At 38.3% G+C, this 18,310-nt stretch overlaps 1 protein-coding gene across 12 annotated transcripts in view; it reads left to right on the forward strand.

Annotated features, from left to right (window-relative positions):
* Positions 1–18,310, forward strand: part of CACNA2D1 (calcium voltage-gated channel auxiliary subunit alpha2delta 1) — a 415,542-nt gene that overhangs the window by 317,389 nt on the left and 79,843 nt on the right. For all 12 annotated transcript variants that reach the window (XR_014578635.1, XM_083821360.1, XM_083821361.1 and 9 more), the window contains 2 exons: positions 6,993–7,151; positions 11,481–11,585. Coding sequence is in view for 11 of the 12 variants with exons in the window: in XM_083821360.1 (XP_083677486.1) it covers positions 6,993–7,151; positions 11,481–11,585 (264 nt within the window). In the remaining variant the exon portion in view is untranslated. The remainder of the gene's footprint in view (positions 1–6,992; positions 7,152–11,480; positions 11,586–18,310) is intronic.

The raw sequence follows: 18,310 nt of genomic DNA on the forward strand, positions 1-18,310 counted from the left end.
TTACTTGATAAAGCTTGTAAACTGGGGAGAGGTCAGCTGGTATGTGCAAAAGGCAGATTTATCAAAAAAATTCCCAATAGACAAGATAGTTTGTGTCTTTTCAGAATTAAATATATTCAACTGAATCCAGTTTTAGGAGAAAAAAAAAATATAGAATTATATACATTTTTATTCTCCTCTCTTTTATTTGCTGTTTTCTTCCAGACGGCTTGATAGCTTTGATCTTTCTACTTATCTCAAATGTTTTTCAGGCTATGTATATTCCATTTCTGAATACTAATCCTGTTTTCTCTTCTTTTTGGAGCTTTTTCCCATGATTTTTTTTCTCCTTCTGTAGTCTTATTCTGCCCTCTTAATGAAAACACCTGTCTGCAGAATCTCTTGTTGTTATTCATTTTTTGACCTGTTGTTTTATCCACAGAGCACTTAGAGTGGGAAGAATAGGAAATAAATCATTATCTCTACTTCTCTTCCCTCGAATCGTCTAATATCTTGGTGTTGGGATAGGGGTTTTAATAATTTTGAAGGAGGGTGCTTTTAGTAAAAGCAGGTTAAGGCTCTAGAAAAAAAGGAAAAAAAAAAAAAAGAAAGCTTTTAGCAATGTAGAAGGAACTATTCTGGAAGAAGAGGCTTTGAGAATGCCAACCTTTTCTCTTATTCATCAATGTAACTCTTAGAGCACTGTGGATTATGGAGGTCTTTGTGCCCGGAGGAGCCCCTTGCTTATCAGAACTACCCAAGAGATGGGAAAGCTCTCTCATTCTTAGATATTTCACTGCATAATCTTCACTGTATAATTATCCATTGGTTTTCCAAATTGATCCTTAGCTGAATAGAAGGATAAAAACAAAGTTGTAGGACTGTCAGATGAGCATTTCTTTTTCTGACCTCCTCTAGAATTACAAGGTTCAAGTAGTTTTACTCAAAATACTTTGTTCAGAGATTCATGTTAAATTTAATTGATTAATTTATTGTTCAAGTTATTGAGTTGCCTGATATATGGCCAAAATTATACCCACTCTTTGAGGTCAAGTAGATAAAATTCTCTAACATTCCTAGTGCCCCAGTAACAGCTTGGGTATTCCTGCACCAGACCTGTGAATAGGAGGCTTTTGTTTCCTCAGGCCTGATCCCAAAGGCAGACACAACAGGATATCCACACAAAAGGATATAAATAATTTGGATGGGGAGAAATAACCTATTGAAAAATACAGCTAGATCCTATCCTGTGTGATATAATTATTGACCAATTGCATGATACTGATAATTGAAAATAAAAAAAATAAGGTTATCCCGTTTTCCATAGTTTTCAAGTGTTTTGTTGCATGCCTACATACTTTAGCTTAGATACAGGAATAAGATTTTTAAGTAGTCAAAAAGTAGAAGCTGTCACTAGTGGTTACATGCTGTATGGGAGTCTTTAGATTTTAACAATTGAATGGTTTGCAACCACTAATTGTCAAAGGATTATTAAACCAAAGATAACTTTTGCTATCTTAACATGTGAAAAATTATTAATCTTAAAATCATAGAATCACTGAATGGCTTGGGTTGGAAGGGACTTTAAAGATCATCTAGTTCCCACCCCCCCTTGCCATGGGCAGGGACACCTCCCACTAGTCCAGGTTGCCCAAAGCCCCATCCTACCTGGCCTTGAACACCTCCAGGGATGGGGCATCCACAGCTTCTCTGGGCAACCTCTGCCAGTGCCTCACCAACCTCTGAGTAAAGCATTTCCTCCTAACATCTAATCTAAAACTTAGTTTACAACCATTACATTTGCAACCCTTGTTCTATCATCTGCCCGAGTAAAAAGTTGCTCTCCTTTTTTATTTTTTTTTTTATAAGCGCCCTTGAAGTACTAAAAGGCTGCAAAGAGGTCTCCCCAGAGTCTTCGCTTGTCCAGGCTGAGCAGCCCCAGCTCTCTCAGCGTTTCTTCACAGGAGAGGTGCTCTTGTCCTCTGAGCATCTTCATGGCCCTCTGGACCTGCTCTAATAGCCCTACATCCTTCTTGTGCTGGGGCCCCAGACCTGGATGTAGGGCTCTAGGTAGGGTCACACAAGGGCAGAGTGGAGGGGGACAATCTCCTCCCTCACCTGCTGGCCCTCTGTTGATGCCCTCATGTCGAGCTTTTCACCTGCCAGAACCCCCAAGTCCTTCTCCACAGGGCTGCTCTCAGTGGGTTCTCCTCCCAGGCTGTGCTCCTGTCTGGGATTGCCCCCACACAGGTGCAGCACCTTGCACTTATTGCGACTGTTACTACTATATTGCAGATGACTGTAACTAAAACTAGTGAAAACTGTCTCAGTTTGGCTAATTGAAAGTTATGAATACTCCTGGTGTTTGTCACATGGTCAACTGGTTAAAGAGCAAAATTATTTTAGCACTGTTTAGTGGGAATGACAAGCCAATTTTAAGGGCAGTCTGAAAGCTTTTTACACTAGAAATCTTTCAGTTACTTCAGTATTTTTTTTTTGGATTTCAAATTAATTCAATGTAGCCCTAAGTTTTGTTCCCTCCTTTTGGACATTCCACTACCTCCTAGTAATCAGGTAAATATTCATTTTGGAGGATTATTTTTCCATCAAAAACTCTCATCTACTATGTTGACTGACAATAACATAAATGTTAAGTGTTTTATTTCAAAGCAGCTGACTCATATATTTTCTTAATTAAATTAAATCATTTGCAGACTTTGGTTGATCTAATTTTCCATTCTACAAAGGATCTATTTCTTTCTTTCATTTTACATTAACATTTGACTATCCGTAGATACAACTTTGCTGACCTTGACCCTTTTTCTTTGTTCAGTTTACATCATGCATAAGTACAGTACAGTTTACTTGTTAACTGTTAAAACAGTTTGAGCCAGAATTCCTGTCAGTTTTTAAAATGTTGGTTTTGTATCCATAATTACCAATCCATATGCTAGATATCTGACCTTCATGGAAACAGTTATCTTGATACATCTTGCAGGACTGCTAGGAAACTATTCAGATTTGGAATTTAATATTAGTGGCATTTCAGGAAGAAAATTTCACTTGTCACTAAATCTTCAGTGGAACACCTTAACCTCTATTTTCTATAGCCCAAGACAAGGTATGACCATGATACTTAATATATGGTTATATTGAAATTAGCTCATTAAATAATTTGCATCAAATGTCACTGATGAAGAAGAATGTCTTCACTGATCTTTTTCAGATGAAATCAGCTTTTGGAGAGCAAAGCTACCTACCAGACAGCATTTTTATTCTACCTTGCAAGTACAAGATTTGTACTGTAATCCCATCTCACAATTAGAATTTATTTTCAGACCTTGGTGTTTTCCCTTCCCTTCCCTTCCCTTCCCTTCCCTTCCCTTCCCTTCCCTTCCCTTCCCTTCCCTTCTTTTCCCCATCATAGTTACAAAAGCAGGTCAAGGCATGCCAAAATACTTCCACAGCACAAAAATGTTTTCATTCCCACATGGCCAATGTACCTAATAGTCACAGGGTGATTTATTGGTTACTTCTGTAAAAAACTTCCATAAGAAACACAATTGAATGTGTCAGTGTTTTGCATCAAAGTGAATTGATTACAGTTGCATGATCATTTGGTTGTTTCGCTGTGTAGGCAAAATGTGCTGCTTAACCACAGTGAATAAGTATCACCAAAACAAGATATTGAAGGGAAGTAGAAAAATGAACGACCATAACTTATTCAAGTTGAGAAAATAGCTTTATAAAATATAAGGGCTTTAAAACCATGCAAATGAAAATTTTAGTTGCAAGTATTACATTTAAATTGCTATGGAGGGTTGGGCCTACCAAAACCCTTCTTTTCTGGGAAATGTGGGATAGATTAAAGGAATATTCAAACTGGAAATTTGGTTCTACGAAATCTAATTCCAAGTGTTCATTTATTTTAAAGGTTTAGTTTGCATTGTGACACTGGGAAAACTGGAAAACTTCATCATTTCATCCTGTTTTTGTACTTTTGTTACTGTAAATAATTTAGATACATGATACTATATTTTATATTCATTATATAATGAAAATTAAATCGCCAGTAAATAGAATATTACAAAAATAAATAACCAACCTTTATCACATTACTTGATATAATGGTCTCTTTTTTGGAATGCTTGGTCAAATACAGCATTGCATTTTTCAAAGTTAAAGCACTTGTTCATGCTTCTGTGTGTTTTAGAAACAATTTTCCCCTTGTGGCGCATAGGGAACAGAACATTGATAGAAAGGGGACATAAAATTTTGCATTAAGTCATTTGAGAAAGTCTTGCTCCCCCAGATTTTAATGACCTGGGAAGCAAAGCTATAAAATTAGGACAGAATAAAAACTTTCCTTATTAATTTGAAAGGTATATTAAAATTCTTATGAACTGTCTCATAGTCTCATCCCTGGATTGTCTCATCCCTACATAGCTAGAATCAATACAGTTTTTTTAGCAGCTCCTTTCCTCAGAAAAACAGCAGCTATACCACAAAACATTATCAGTGTCTCAGCAAAAGGCAATATTAAGCCATGAGGAATGAGCAAAAATAAACTCTGTGGAAAAATAAATGTAATATGGAGATGGTAAGATACTAGATCAGTTCTAAACTACTTAATGCTCAAAAACTGACTAGTGGGCTTTCTTGATTAGTTTCTACATGCATGCAGGAATGCTCTGTGGTACAATAATTTTATTAGAAGATGAAGAAGACAAATTAATGCTTTAAAGTTATGTGGCACTTTAGCATTTTGCAAGAATAAGAAATTACATGTGCAGCTGTAATTAAGAATCCAGTGTAGCAAATGCTGCCTGGATTTGTTCACTTACAGCCAAGAAAACTACAGATGCATCTCTGGCTAATTTCAAGAAGGACATGGAAAAATTAGGCCAAACCTTCTGCTGAGGATTATGCCATTCTCTGCCAGTTCTCTCTACTATAATCTGTACCATATTTGCTGTTACACATCTGCTCCTACTAACTGAGTAGTGGAATTAGCATTGATTAAAGCGGGCATTTGATAAAAATTGCTTGATTTACTTCTATTACTTAATTATTAAAAAATATTTTGCAGTATATATTGCAGTAGTAGAACTTGAGTGAAATATGAGCTATATGAGCATAAAACTGTAATGGAATGAAATTGGGCCCAGTGAACTTCCCATCCTTGCTGTAGCTAGATCTAGTTTCAGGGACGGTGAGTGTTGCTTAATTAATCACTGAGCTGATGAATTTTCTACCTGAGGTTCTGTGAAATACAACGGCAATGAAGTAAATTCAAGCTGGGCAGAATGAAGAATTAGTAAATGGTTTTGGGCTACTAAAAGCTGTCAAAACCAGGCACAGATTCTGCTGTTTTGCAGTGCTATAAGTGTACAGAAAAATACATCTATTGTAGTAAGGGAAACCAGTACATCCCTGATGGACCTTCTGGTGATAGCAGAGGGCATGTACCATACAATGCTCTTAATTAGCATCAGTATTAGGTAGCTATTTGAAAATGTGAATAAGTGGAAAATGCCCTAAATCTCCATATCACTTGTCACTCCCATGCTAACTTCATATCTGCTTTTTTTCTATGAAAGCAAATGACTAGGCAGATTGTTTTGTTTTGTTTTGATTTGATTTGATTTGATTTTTGTTTGTTTGTTTTCCCCTCTGGGGACACTGCTTATTTCTTTCTAATAGGTGTTCTTTCTGAATTTCTGATACTGCCCAGGCAGGATGATTCTTTTGGCCTTATGTATGACTTGCATGTGATTTGTACCTTCATATGAGCCTATCCATGAATGACAGATTTAAGTCTCACAACAGTGCTGTTGGTCATGACACTATACAAAACGATGGATGGCTTTCTTCATGTAATTTCATAAAGTTTTCATAAAGATCCATTACTTCTTGTCACATTGTCTTCTCTGTATATATTACTGAAATTTTAAAAAAGCGTCTTAAAGATTAGACACAATATTTTTGATAATATTTGTCAACAATATCTTAAATGAAAATTACTACGTTGCAGTTAAAAAGAGGTTTTCATCAAGTAGAGTTCAAAACAGATTATATGCAATACTGTGCACTTTTATTCAAGACTATAGATAGAATCCTACATGCTACAGCATTCTTTTAAGAGAAGTCTCAACTTAGACTTTAGACAGATTGAAACAGAGGTAGCTGAACAGTTAAATGTATTTCTGCATTCCTCTCTCCACTGGGATATATATATTTACATATATATATGTGGTATGTACATTTAAATAGATAAATTTTAAAGAAATTGAAAACCCATTTATACTTGTGCAGACAAAATTTTGCACATAAATTCTTTTTCTATGTATGCTTTTAAGCAATATCATAGTCTTGTATTAATGATAGAATTTGTTGTAGTCTTTTACGTATCTGTGGGTAAGAGAGCTCAAATATGTGTGTTCTCAATACACAAATTTGCATTATTCTTAACAATATCCTCCTTTTTACAGCTATATTCTCATGTAATTCCCATCTCCCAAGAATTTGTTTAGTTTTCTACAAGGTATATATATTAATTTATTATGACCTGCAAGTTTCATTGTTAAACAGCAGGTTTAGTGACATATTAATACATGCAACACGGAAGTAATCTGATAATTTAACCAACATTTTTCAGTGATTAAGAAATTAAACATTTTCCCATATTTTTGCTCTGATTTCCCTAATTTTGTGTTTCTTGGTTCCATTTTATTATGAGCCTGAAACAAAATTTGTAGGAGTTTTTCCACTGTTCTGGAAAGCAGATTTTTTTTTTTTGATTGCAACAACAGCCTTTTTTATTATACTTATTGCCCAGTTTTGAAATCACCAGGCAGGCACTGCTGGACTGTCTCGATACAGTCATAATTAATATCCATGTGTCACAGACTTTATCTCTTGGGCCATTAACCTTTACTACTTAAGTACATAGAAAAGAAAATTAAATTAATTGTACATCTCTGTCTTTAATGCTATTTCTGTTTGTTTTACAGTTTAACAATAATGCTCAGAACGTCAGTTGCTTTAATCATCTTGTCCAAGCTAATGTGAGGAACAAGAAGAAGCTGAAAGAAGCTGTCTATAAAATCTCTGCTAAAGGAATTACTGATTACAAAAAAGGCTTTAGCTATGCTTTTGAACAGCTGCTAAACGTAAGTATGAAAGTCATCTCTCAGTGCTCTAAAGTGAATTAGAAGAACTTGAATGTTCAGAAGGCTTTTACCTACTCCTCCATTATGTAACACAGGTAATCATAAGATACCTTCATTTAGCAAGTAAATTTATTGAACAATTTGTCTTGCAGATGCCCCTAAAGCTTGATAGGTTGCTAAGGCTTGGGAATGGAATTCTTTTTCACTGTGCCATACTGTTTTTACATCATTCATACACACAATTTTCTATTTATTGTATTCCGTAAATAGGTGACAGTGGCAAGAGCAGGACAGAGGAGAGCAGACAGCTATTAATTAATAGAGAGATATTAGGCATTTGAGAGAATTCTAATTCTAATTTGTGTATTTGTTTAGAAAAAGATCTGTTTTATCTTCATAAAAAACTTTGTATTGGATCTTAACCTTAGTGTAAATAAAGCTATACCAATTTATAGAAGCTAAAGGTCTATCTCAATAAATAATATATGTTCTGTTTTGTTTGTTTTAATTTATTTCAATGTTGTCTCTGAGCAGAGACCTCTTTACTTCTTTTTTCCCCCATTTCTGTCAGATTTTGGACTTAAGGGAGCTTTCCTGCCATTGCATATGCATCTTAGGGCTAAAACTGGTTGAAAGTTTTCTAACCTAGTGAAATTTTGAATAAAAAAATTAAGATAAAGAAAATATAATGTTTTCAAGAGTATTTACTCAGCAGATCACTGTTTTGATTAAACGAGATTTGGTGGGGAAAAGGTTGTGTGCCATCTGCTGATGTGTATGTAAAACTGCCAGCAGGATTTTAAAATAAACCAGATTTTTTCGGACCAGGCTTAATAGCATTTCCTCTTTTTCTCTGTTGCCATCTTATGCAGAGGGAACCAGGAAGACATAAGAATTGTTGCCAAACACAGCTGGGTCCTCACAGCATTTATATTCAATTAACATTATATATTACATTTGGTGTAGTACCAGATATGTACTTTGTGTCCAGGATGTACTAAGAAGAAGACCTGAACACAGGGGAAGTCTCAAAATGGACCTGTTTGTAGGACTAAATAATTGCTTAAAAAAATAACGGGAGATTAGTTTCATAGTGGGACTCTGTCTCTCCTTATTGGAGACAGAGGTGTAATTAGTCTCACAGAATCTCTGCAATCCTGTAAATTATGACTGAACATTGTGGATGTGTATATCAAGGGAAATTAAAAGGTTACACTAGGTTATAGAAATAAAGTCATCCTCTCCAGATATTGGCAAATCCATTTGGCAGGAAGAGTAGAAGTGCTGATGGAATCAGTGCTAGACTCTGGTGACAAGATGATATAGTAGGTTGATATAATACAGGCTTAAACAACTAATAGAAATATGCTTAGGGATAGTTTCAAATTTTATTTATGCTTTCAAGCAATCCAACTGCTTTAAGATCTGTGGAAATGGAATATTTTTAGCAGCTCAAATTTTGATAATAATTTTGGTATATTGTTTCTGAATGGCAGTTAGTTCAAACAATTTTCCTCTCTATGCCAAAGTAGTATCTTTCTGTCATGAAAAAACTTGTTGTCCAATGTATTGCTAGATGAAAATAAATACTTCAGTTTTTTCAACATGTTAATTCATGTGCATATAAATAATCCACATTCCATAATTTCTATGCAGTATTTTTCCATTATTTAATGTTATATTAATTTGCTGTTTCTTTGAAAATTATTATACTTTAGCTTCAGCAGTTCAGGACTTTTCCACCCCATACCATAATAATTATGTCAAAAAATATCTTTTAATCATCTCTTCTTGATTCAAGCAGGTTTTTTGCTTTACTTTACTTTCCTTCTTAAGTGTCATGAAATTAATAATGAGAAATGCACATATTTTTTCACTGCTGGCTCATGCCGAGCCTTTCATCCACCACAACCCCAAAGTCTCCCTCTGCAGGGCTGCTGCTCTCAGTGAGTTCTTCTCCCAGGCTGTGCTCGTGTCTGGCATTGTCCTGACCCAGATGCAGCACTTTTCACTTGGCTTTCTTGAGCCATGTGGTTCACGTGGGCCCACTTCTCCAGCCTGTCCATATCCCTTTGGATGGCATCCCTTACTTCTGTTGTATCAACTGCACCACTCAGCTTGGTGTTGTCTGCAGACTTGCTGAGGGTGCACTCAATCCCCTCGTCTCTGTCATTGATAAAAATATTGAAAAACACCGGTCCCTGGACAGACCCCTGAGGGACACCACTCGTCAGTAATGGAATTACTGTGTGAGCTCTACAAAATCACATTTATTCACTCCCTGAGCCAGTATCTCTATCTTTGTGCAAATGGGGAAAAACAAACAAACAAACAAAAAAAAACCACAAAAACTAACAGATGCATTGTAAAGGCCTTTCTGCCTTCCCTTTCATCAGTTTTAGGAGGCTGATCTGTTAAGTTCTTTCATCAGGATATGGAGTTTTTTTGTTTTGTTTTGTTTTGTTTTTTTTTGGTATGTATGTGTGTGGTGGGAAAGTATCATTTGCTCTGAGCTTACTCACTTTCAGATCTCCAGTATCGTTTAACTAATGAAATCATGTTTTTTTTTTTTTTTTTTTTTTTTTTTTTTTCCATGACATGACTTTAGTGTCTAAACTGCGTAGTATAAGTAAGAGCTCTTCTGGAAGTTCTAGAAGAAAACACTGATTTTTTTTCTGATACTGTATATGCATATTGCTAAGTAAACCATTAGAAAAAATATAATTTAATTATGTAAACCCAACTGGTTTCAGTTTACAGTACACATAATAGCTGTCATTTAAAAATCAATAGGAAAAATGTATAATACAAGCAGACATTGGTCCCCTTTTCTGTCATCTCTTTGGTTTCACTTTAATTTTATTTTGGCTCATATATTAAATCATTGTCAATGTAGGTGAGTTTCTTTATTTATGCAGTACCCACTCTACTTTTATTACTTTTTTAATATTGAAAAAATTGCAGCCCAAAGCAGCATCTTGTAGATTGTATTTCACAAGTAAAAAATGGTCATATATTATTTAATTTCAAATGAACCTCAGTGTGCTGATGAGGTTGGAGAGAATGTATTGATTTCAAGAGATTTTTTATTTGTTGCTGTATGTAAGAAAATCCTTGGATTTATTTTTTTTTCAAATGATTAAATAAGTAGTTATTCACTGAATATTGAACTACCAATACAAAACGTTTCTGAGGCATTGTTATTAATCTGTGAGTGTAGTGATAGCAAATAAAGCTTTTGATCTTAATCTGCAGAGAGCACTGTAGAACTGTGGAGCTGCAATACTGAGATTAATTGGCTGATGTTTGGGTCTGGAGTTGTGGTCTCTCTGTTAGAGAAGAATCTAGCAAAAAAAAATCCCACAAAGGGGAGTGGGATCATCTCACCTGACTAGCAAGGTGGCAGTTAGTCATTTATTCCATCTGTTCACAAAGACTAAAGCAAGGGAGAATTAGGTACTGTGTAAAGATGACCCTCCCATTTCTCTCCTTGACTGTATAGTGAATTAATGTAGAAAAATGTGGACTTGTGGAAGGGGAATTTGAATTTTTTTTACAGTCTCTAAGGGTTTTACTCCCTCACATTCAACTGCTAAGAAGTACCAGGACATGCCTAGCTACAACCAGTTGCAGCAACACAGAGGACAAGGAATGCTGGCTGTAAAATTTATGAAAAATTTGTTTAGACTAGATGCAAGTTTTCAGGCAATGAGGAGAGAAGATGAATGCCAGAGGAGGAGCCCTTGGCGCCTTTTGTAAGGAGCCAAAATTCATGTTCATCTCTCCATTGTTCTGACTTTGGAACTATGTTTTTATTCCTTTGCATAGCACACTGTATTTTTCTCAGTGGCTTTAATAGTTACTGTGACTGCTGAATTAGAAGTCAAGGGGGCTTCTCCTCAATTCTCTTTATTCCCGGCTTGCTCTCAAGAAATAATGAAGAGTCTTTGTGAATAGGAGTCCAACAGAAAAAACTGCGTATTAAGTAATTCATGAAGGGGGCAAAGAGCTTTCCTTGTGTTGGTGGTGGTAAGAAGGACCACCAGATTGCTGTTCCTCTGTGTTGTGCCAGATCTGAAATGTGTTGAGTTTACTATCATAGAATGAAAAAAGGCTTGCTTTTTTTTTTTTCTTTTTCTTTTTTTTTTTTTTTAGGTATTGAATGAATTAATTCTTGGAAGTAAAGAATTGCTCCCAAGAATGCTAGAAAATTTTTCCTTCCATGTTAAACATGAAAGTAAACATGTTGATGAGAAAGCCATTAAATAGAACAGTTGTTATTCCTTATAGCCTGAAATAAAAAGTAAGCTTCTTTTTGTATTTTTACAGCACAGTGTTTCTAGAGCTAACTGCAATAAAATTATTATGCTGTTTACGGATGGTGGTGAAGAAAGAGCACAAGAGATTTTCCATAAATATAATGAAGACAAAAAAGTAAGTGATATATGAAAGATTTTATTATATAATATACAATAGCATGAAGAGGAATTTTTAAATATGGAAGTAAAAACATTTTGGTATGCGCATAAAATATGCTGTAAAAACTTAGTATTGAACCTCAGGGCAATTAAAGCTTTCTAAATCTGTAGTATTTCTATGAAAAGAGTATAAAATATATTTAATATTTTACACTTTGTGGATTATTGTTGTCAAGTGGTACAGAAGTGTACAATAAGCTGTAAAAATTAAAGTTTTATTGGTATTTTTCTTGCATTCTTCTATTCCTTGTATTATCAAGCAAAAACACAGGTAGTTAAATGATATAATATATATTCATATCTCCTCACTGTGAATTTTTTCAATGTGTTTTTGTTATTCATCAAGCAAAGGTAAAACTGGATCTCAATATTAAAATCTGAATCTGAACAAATTTGGGTTTTATGTTGATGAAACTTGTTCTGTAATTTAGCCAGAATTATGGCCTTGACACAAGAATCACTGGATGTTGTCTTGATAAGATTAGATTGGATTTTACATACTAACAGATAGACAAATGCATAAATATATGACTCTCTCTATGTGTGTTTGTGTTTGTGTGTGAAATAAAACAGTTTTGTGATTGTCTTACTATATTTCAGTGTAAACCATGTTCCTTTCTATGTTCCAATCCTCTTTCTAAAGAAAAGTATGAGCTAGGTTCATGTTCTAACTGGGAACTTACCTACATCTAGTGCTTGGGGATGTAGCTAGAAGTTAGATCACAGTTCCCTAAGACACTTTAGCAGCTGCCATGGATGCTTATGTATAAAGCAGTGGAAATATTTCATTGGAAATTCTCATATATTTGAATTAATCCCTTCAAAAGGAGAACTAGAAATGCAAGACAATTTCCATCTCCACCAATGATTCACTCAGTGACCTTGAATAATCATTCTGTATCTGCTTTATGTGTTTCATGTAGAATGATATGGTGTGGCTTAGTTAATCTTTGTGTCTGAGCTGAAAGTTTTTATACTGACAATTAGAAGGAACAGCTGAAATTGTAGCAACTCAGTGTGTGACACACATGGTTGTATTCTGAAAATATATGCAGAGATTCCTCATCAAATGTGGACTCAATAGCTTTTATTTTATTACAAGTACTATCAGCTAAAGGAAAGTCATATATGAGGGGGAAGATGTATGATTTATTTCTTATTATTTTACCTTTAATTTGCTGTTTTAGTAAGAAAGTACAGCAAAATATCCATCCCGAACAAAGAAAGAGATTTGTAATATGGAGATTTGTGGATGCATGGCAATCAACTATTCTGTGAAGTATAATAAATGAAATGTAATGTAAAGTGTCTGTTTTACTGCAACCTTTAATATTGTAAATTTGTAGTATCAGGAATTGGGTTGTTTTGATGTATACTCTTATATATAATACACCCTCACTTTCTTCTCTCTACCAAATGGGTGTTTAGGCTTTTTATTGGAAAATGCATAACGGTGGTAATGGTCACTTGTATTTCTGATTATTTAAGTGTATTTTTGTATATAATTGACTGCATTGCAGATGCAATGCAAGGCCACTTTCCTAGAAATTTGATTAATTTATGTGTATCTAGAAGCCCATATCTGAAAGCACTTATATTTTGTTACTGGGTTGCTAGATGCCATCCCTTGCAGCATTTCTCCAAGGTGACTCTGGAAATACAAGAAATACAAAGACAATCTTTGCAGGTATAATTTGAAGAACCATTTGCTTTCTCCTTATAGTTTCCCATCAGGAACAATCCTTGTGTTGTTGAAGGGAAATTTATGGTTGAAAACCTTCTAATAGTATTGAACCAGTAAATTCATTTTTAGAAATAGTAATGAAATCCCCATGACAATCTTTTGCAACATTCTAGTATTTTTGAAAATAAGGCTAATACAAAATAGCTTTGTGGTCAACGTTTCTTTTGTAAGACTACACTTGATTCCCAAATGATAGCACTCTTTTTCCTTCTCTCACAACCTTCTGTTGTGGTTTAACCCGGCTGGCAGCTAAACACCACACAGCCGTTCGCTCACCCTCCCCCCTCCCTCTCTGGGATGGGGGAGAGAAACGGGAAAGTGAAGCCTGTGAGTTGAGATAAAGACAGTTTATTAAGACAGGAAAATAATAATAACAATAATAATAATAATAGTGATAATGGTAATAGTATTAACAATAATAATGTGTAAGAAAACAAGTGATGCACAATGCAATTGCTCACCACCCGCTGACCGATGCCCAGCCTATTCCCGAGCAGCCGGCCCCCCCACCCCGGCCAGCCACCCCTATATATTGTTTAGCATGACGTCAGATGGTATGGAATACCCCTTTGGCCAGTTTGGGTCAGCTGTCCTGGGTCTGTCCCCTCCCAGCTCCTGCTGCACCCCCAGCCTGCTCGCTGGCAGGACAGAGCAAGAAGCCGAAAAGTCCTTGGCCTGGTGTAAACACTGCTCTGCAACAATTAAAACATCAGCATGTTATCAGCGCTCTTCTCATCCTAATCCAAAACATAGCACCCTACCAGCTACTATGAGCTACTTAACTCTGTCCTAACTGGAACCAGGACAGATATCCACCCCTTATTCCATACCATTTATGTCATGCCCAGGTTACACTCTGTCCAATACATTCTAATTAATCACCATTTTCATCTATGATATATAGCAATCATGGTAGTGATGACATACATTATTATATAATAATTAACATACTACAATTCAACTCATGGGCTATTCTCACCCAGTATCAAATCCCCTTGAGGTACACACCGGACCTCCCCATTCTTTTGCATTACCCACCAAGTGCATCCAGGTCCCTGAGCAAAAGCAATTCCACGAATGGGTTTGCCTTTTCCTGAGGCAGGAGTAGCCCAGACTGTTTTACCCAGCATGTTTCTTACGTGCACTACAGGAACTTTATCCCCTTCTACAGTGCGTAACAGGTTTGATTGGGCAGGTCCAGCTCGGTTGGCAGATCCCCTGGTATTGACTAACCAGGTGGCCTTTGCCAAATGTGTATCCCAATTTTTGAATGTCCCAGCACCCATTGCTTTCAGTGTAGTCTTCAACAGTCCATTGTATCGTTCAACTTTTCCAGAGGCTGGTGCATGATAGGGGATGTGATACACCCACTCAATACCATGTTCTTTGGCCCAAGTGTCTATAAGGTTGTTTCGGAAATGAGTCCCGTTGTCTGACTCAATTCTCTCTGGGGTGCCATGTCGCCATAAGACTTGCTTTTCAAGGCCCAGGATAGTGTTCCGGGCGGTGGCATAGGGCACAGGATATGTTTCCAGCCATCCGGTGGTTGCTTCCACCATTGTAAGTACGTGGCGCTTGCCGTTGCGGGTTTGAGGGAGTGTGATGTAATCAATCTGCCAGGCCTCTCCATATTTATATTTCAGCCATCGTCCTCCATACCAAAGAGGTTTTGACCGTTTGGCTTGCTTGATTGCAGCACATGTTTCACAGTCATGAATAACCTGTGCTATAGTATCCATGGTCAGGTCCACCCCTCGATCACGAGCCCATCTGTAGGTTGCATCTCTACCTTGATGGCCTGAGGTGTCATGGGCCCATCGGGCTATAAATAATTCACCTTTATGTTGCCAGTCCAGGTCCACCTGAGCCACTTCAATCTTAGCAGCCTGATCCACCTGCTGGTTGTTTTGGTGTTCTTCAGTAGCCCGATTCTTGGGCACATGAGCATCTACATGGCGTACCTTTACAACCAGGTTCTCTACCCGGGCAGCAATATCTTGCCACAATGCCGCAGCCCAGATGGGCTTGCCCCTGCGCTGCCAGTTGTTCTGCTTCCATTGCTGTAACCACCCCCACAGGGCATTTGCTACCATCCATGAATCAGTATAGAGATAGAGAACTGGCCACTTTTCTCGTTCAGCAATATCTAAAGCCAGCTGAATGGCTTTTACTTCTGCAAACTGACTCGATTCACCTTCTCCCTCAGCAGCTTCTGCAACTCGTCGTGTAGGACTCCATACAGCAGCTTTCCATCTCCGATGCTTTCCCACAATACGACAGGACCCGTCAGTGAACAAGGCATATTTCTTCTCATTTTCCGGTAGCTTGTTGTACAGGGGGGCTTCTTCAGCACGAACCACCTCCTCCTCTGGTGATATCCCAAAGTATTTGCCTTCTGGCCAGTCCATAATCACCTCCAAGATTCCTGGGCGACTGGGGTTTCCTATTCGAGCCCGCTGAGTAATCAGTGCAACCCACTTGCTCCATGTAGCATCAGTTGCATGATGCGTAGAGGGGACCCTTCCTTTGAACATCCAGCCTAGTACCGGCAGTCGGGGTGCCAGGAGGAGCTGCGCTTCAGTACCGACCACTTCCGAAGCAGATCGAACTCCTTCATATGCTGCCAATATCTCCTTTTCAGTTGGAGTATAGCGGGCTTCAGATCCTCTGTATCCCCGACTCCAAAACCCCAGGGGTCGACCTCGAGTTTCCCCAGGTTCTTTCTGCCAGAGGCTCCAGGTGGGACCATTCTCTCCGGCTGCGGTGTAGAGCACATTCTTTACATCTGGTCCTGTTCGGACTGGCCCGAGGGCTACTGCATGAACTATTTCCTGCTTAATTTGTTCAAAGGCTTGTCGTTGCTCAGGGCCCCATTCAAAAGCATTCTTCTTACGGGTTACTTGGTAGAGCGGGTTTACAATCAGACTGTAATTTGGAATATGCATTCTCCAAAACCCCACGACACCTAGGAAAGTTTGTGTTTCTTTTTTGCTGGTTGGTGGAGACATAGCTGTTATTTTGTTGATCACATCCATTGGGATTTGACGGCGTCCATCTTGCCATTTTATTCCTAAAAACTGGATCTCTCGTGCAGGTCCTTTAACTTTATTCTGTTTTATGGCAAAACCGGCCTTCAGAAGGATTTGGACTATTTTCTTCCCTTTCTCGAAAACTTCTTCTGCAGTGTCACCCCACACAATGATGTCATCGATGTACTGCAGGTGTTCAGGAGCTTCCCCCTGCTCCAGCGCAGACTGGATCAGTCCATGGCAAATGGTAGGGCTGTGTTTCCACCCCTGGGGCAGCCGATTCCAAGTATATTGGACTCCCCTCCAAGTGAAAGCAAACTGTGGCCTGCACTGTGCTGCTAGAGGGATGGAGAAAAATGCATTAGCGATATCAATTGTGGCATACCACTTGGCTGCCTTTGATTCCAGTTCATACTGGAGTTCTAGCATGTCCGGCACTGCAGCACTCAGTGGTGGCGTGACTTCGTTCAGGCCACGATAGTCCACTGTTAGTCTCCACTCACCATTAGACTTTCGCACTGGCCATATGGGACTATTAAAAGGTGAATGAGTCTTGCTGATCACTCCTTGGCTCTCCAGTTGACGAATTAGCTTATGGATGGGACTCAGGGAGTCTCGGTTGGTGCGATATTGCCGCCGGTGCACAGTTGTGGTAGCGATCGGCACTTGCTGTTCTTCAACCCTCAGCAACCCCACAACAGAAGGGTCCTCTGAGAGACCAGGCAAGGTAGACAACTGTTTAATGTCCTCTGTCTCCAAAGCAGCTATGCCAAAAGCCCAGCGGAACCCTTTTGGGTCCTTGAAATATCCTCTTCTAAGATAGTCTATGCCAAGGATGCACGGAGCATCTGGGCCAGTCACAATACGGTGCTTTTGCCACTCATTACCGGTTAGACTCACTTCAGCCTCCAATACAGTTAACTGCTGGGATCCCCCCGTCACACCATAAATACAGATGGGCTCTGGCCCTTTATAGCTTGATGGCATTAGAGTACATTGTGCACCGGTGTCTACCAAAGCCTTATACTTCTGTGCGTCTGACGTGCCAGGCCATCGAATCCACACAGTCCAATAAACTCGATTGTCCCTTTCCTCCCCCTGGCTGGAGGCAGGGCCCCTCTAGTCCTGGTCAGAATCTTCATTTCTGTGTTTAAAGGACTGCCTGCTGGAAGTTGGAGCAGCAAACCTTTCAGAGAACTCCTTTTTCCCAATTGTTTTCCTTTTCAATTCACGTACCCGTGCCTCTAGGGTCGCAGTAGATTTTCCATCCCATTTTCTCATGTCCTCTCCATGGTCACGTAGGTAAAACCACAGGGTGGCGCGGTGTGTGTGCCCACCATATTGTCTTCCTTGCATAGATGAACGTTTACCCCTAATAGCTGAGACACTGGTTTGTACAGGTGGGGAGGAAAATAAACTCTCTTTAAGTTGGTGGATCTCTTCAGAAAGTTTCTCCAAGGTATTCTCTTTTAGCTGGTGGACACTAGTTTGTTCAGGTGAAGGGGAAGATAATCTTTCTTCAAGTTGGTGGATCTTTTCAGAAAGTTTCTCCAAAGCATTCTCTTTTAGCTGGTGGACACTGGTTCGTTCAGGTGAAGGGGAAGATAATCTTTCTTCAAGTTGGTGGATCTTTTCAGAAAGTTTCTCTAAAGCATTCTCTTTTAGCTGGTGGACACTGGTTCGTTCAGGTGGAGGGGAAGATAAATTCTCTTTAAGTTGGTGGACCTCTTCAGAGAGTTTCTCCACAGCTGAGACACAGGCCTTTAGGGAAGAGGAGAGATTTCCTTCGTACTGCCGGAGTATTTTAGTCACTTCATTCACTGTGGGATTCTCCTCCGTTTTCCAGGCTAGTATTGCCAATGAGTTGGCATATGATGATGGGGCACTCCGTACAAACTTCCGCCACAT

The sequence above is a fragment of the Anser anser genome (genome assembly GCF_964211835.1).
Source record: "Anser anser genome assembly, chromosome: 1".
Lineage (NCBI taxonomy): Eukaryota > Metazoa > Chordata > Aves > Anseriformes > Anatidae > Anser > Anser anser.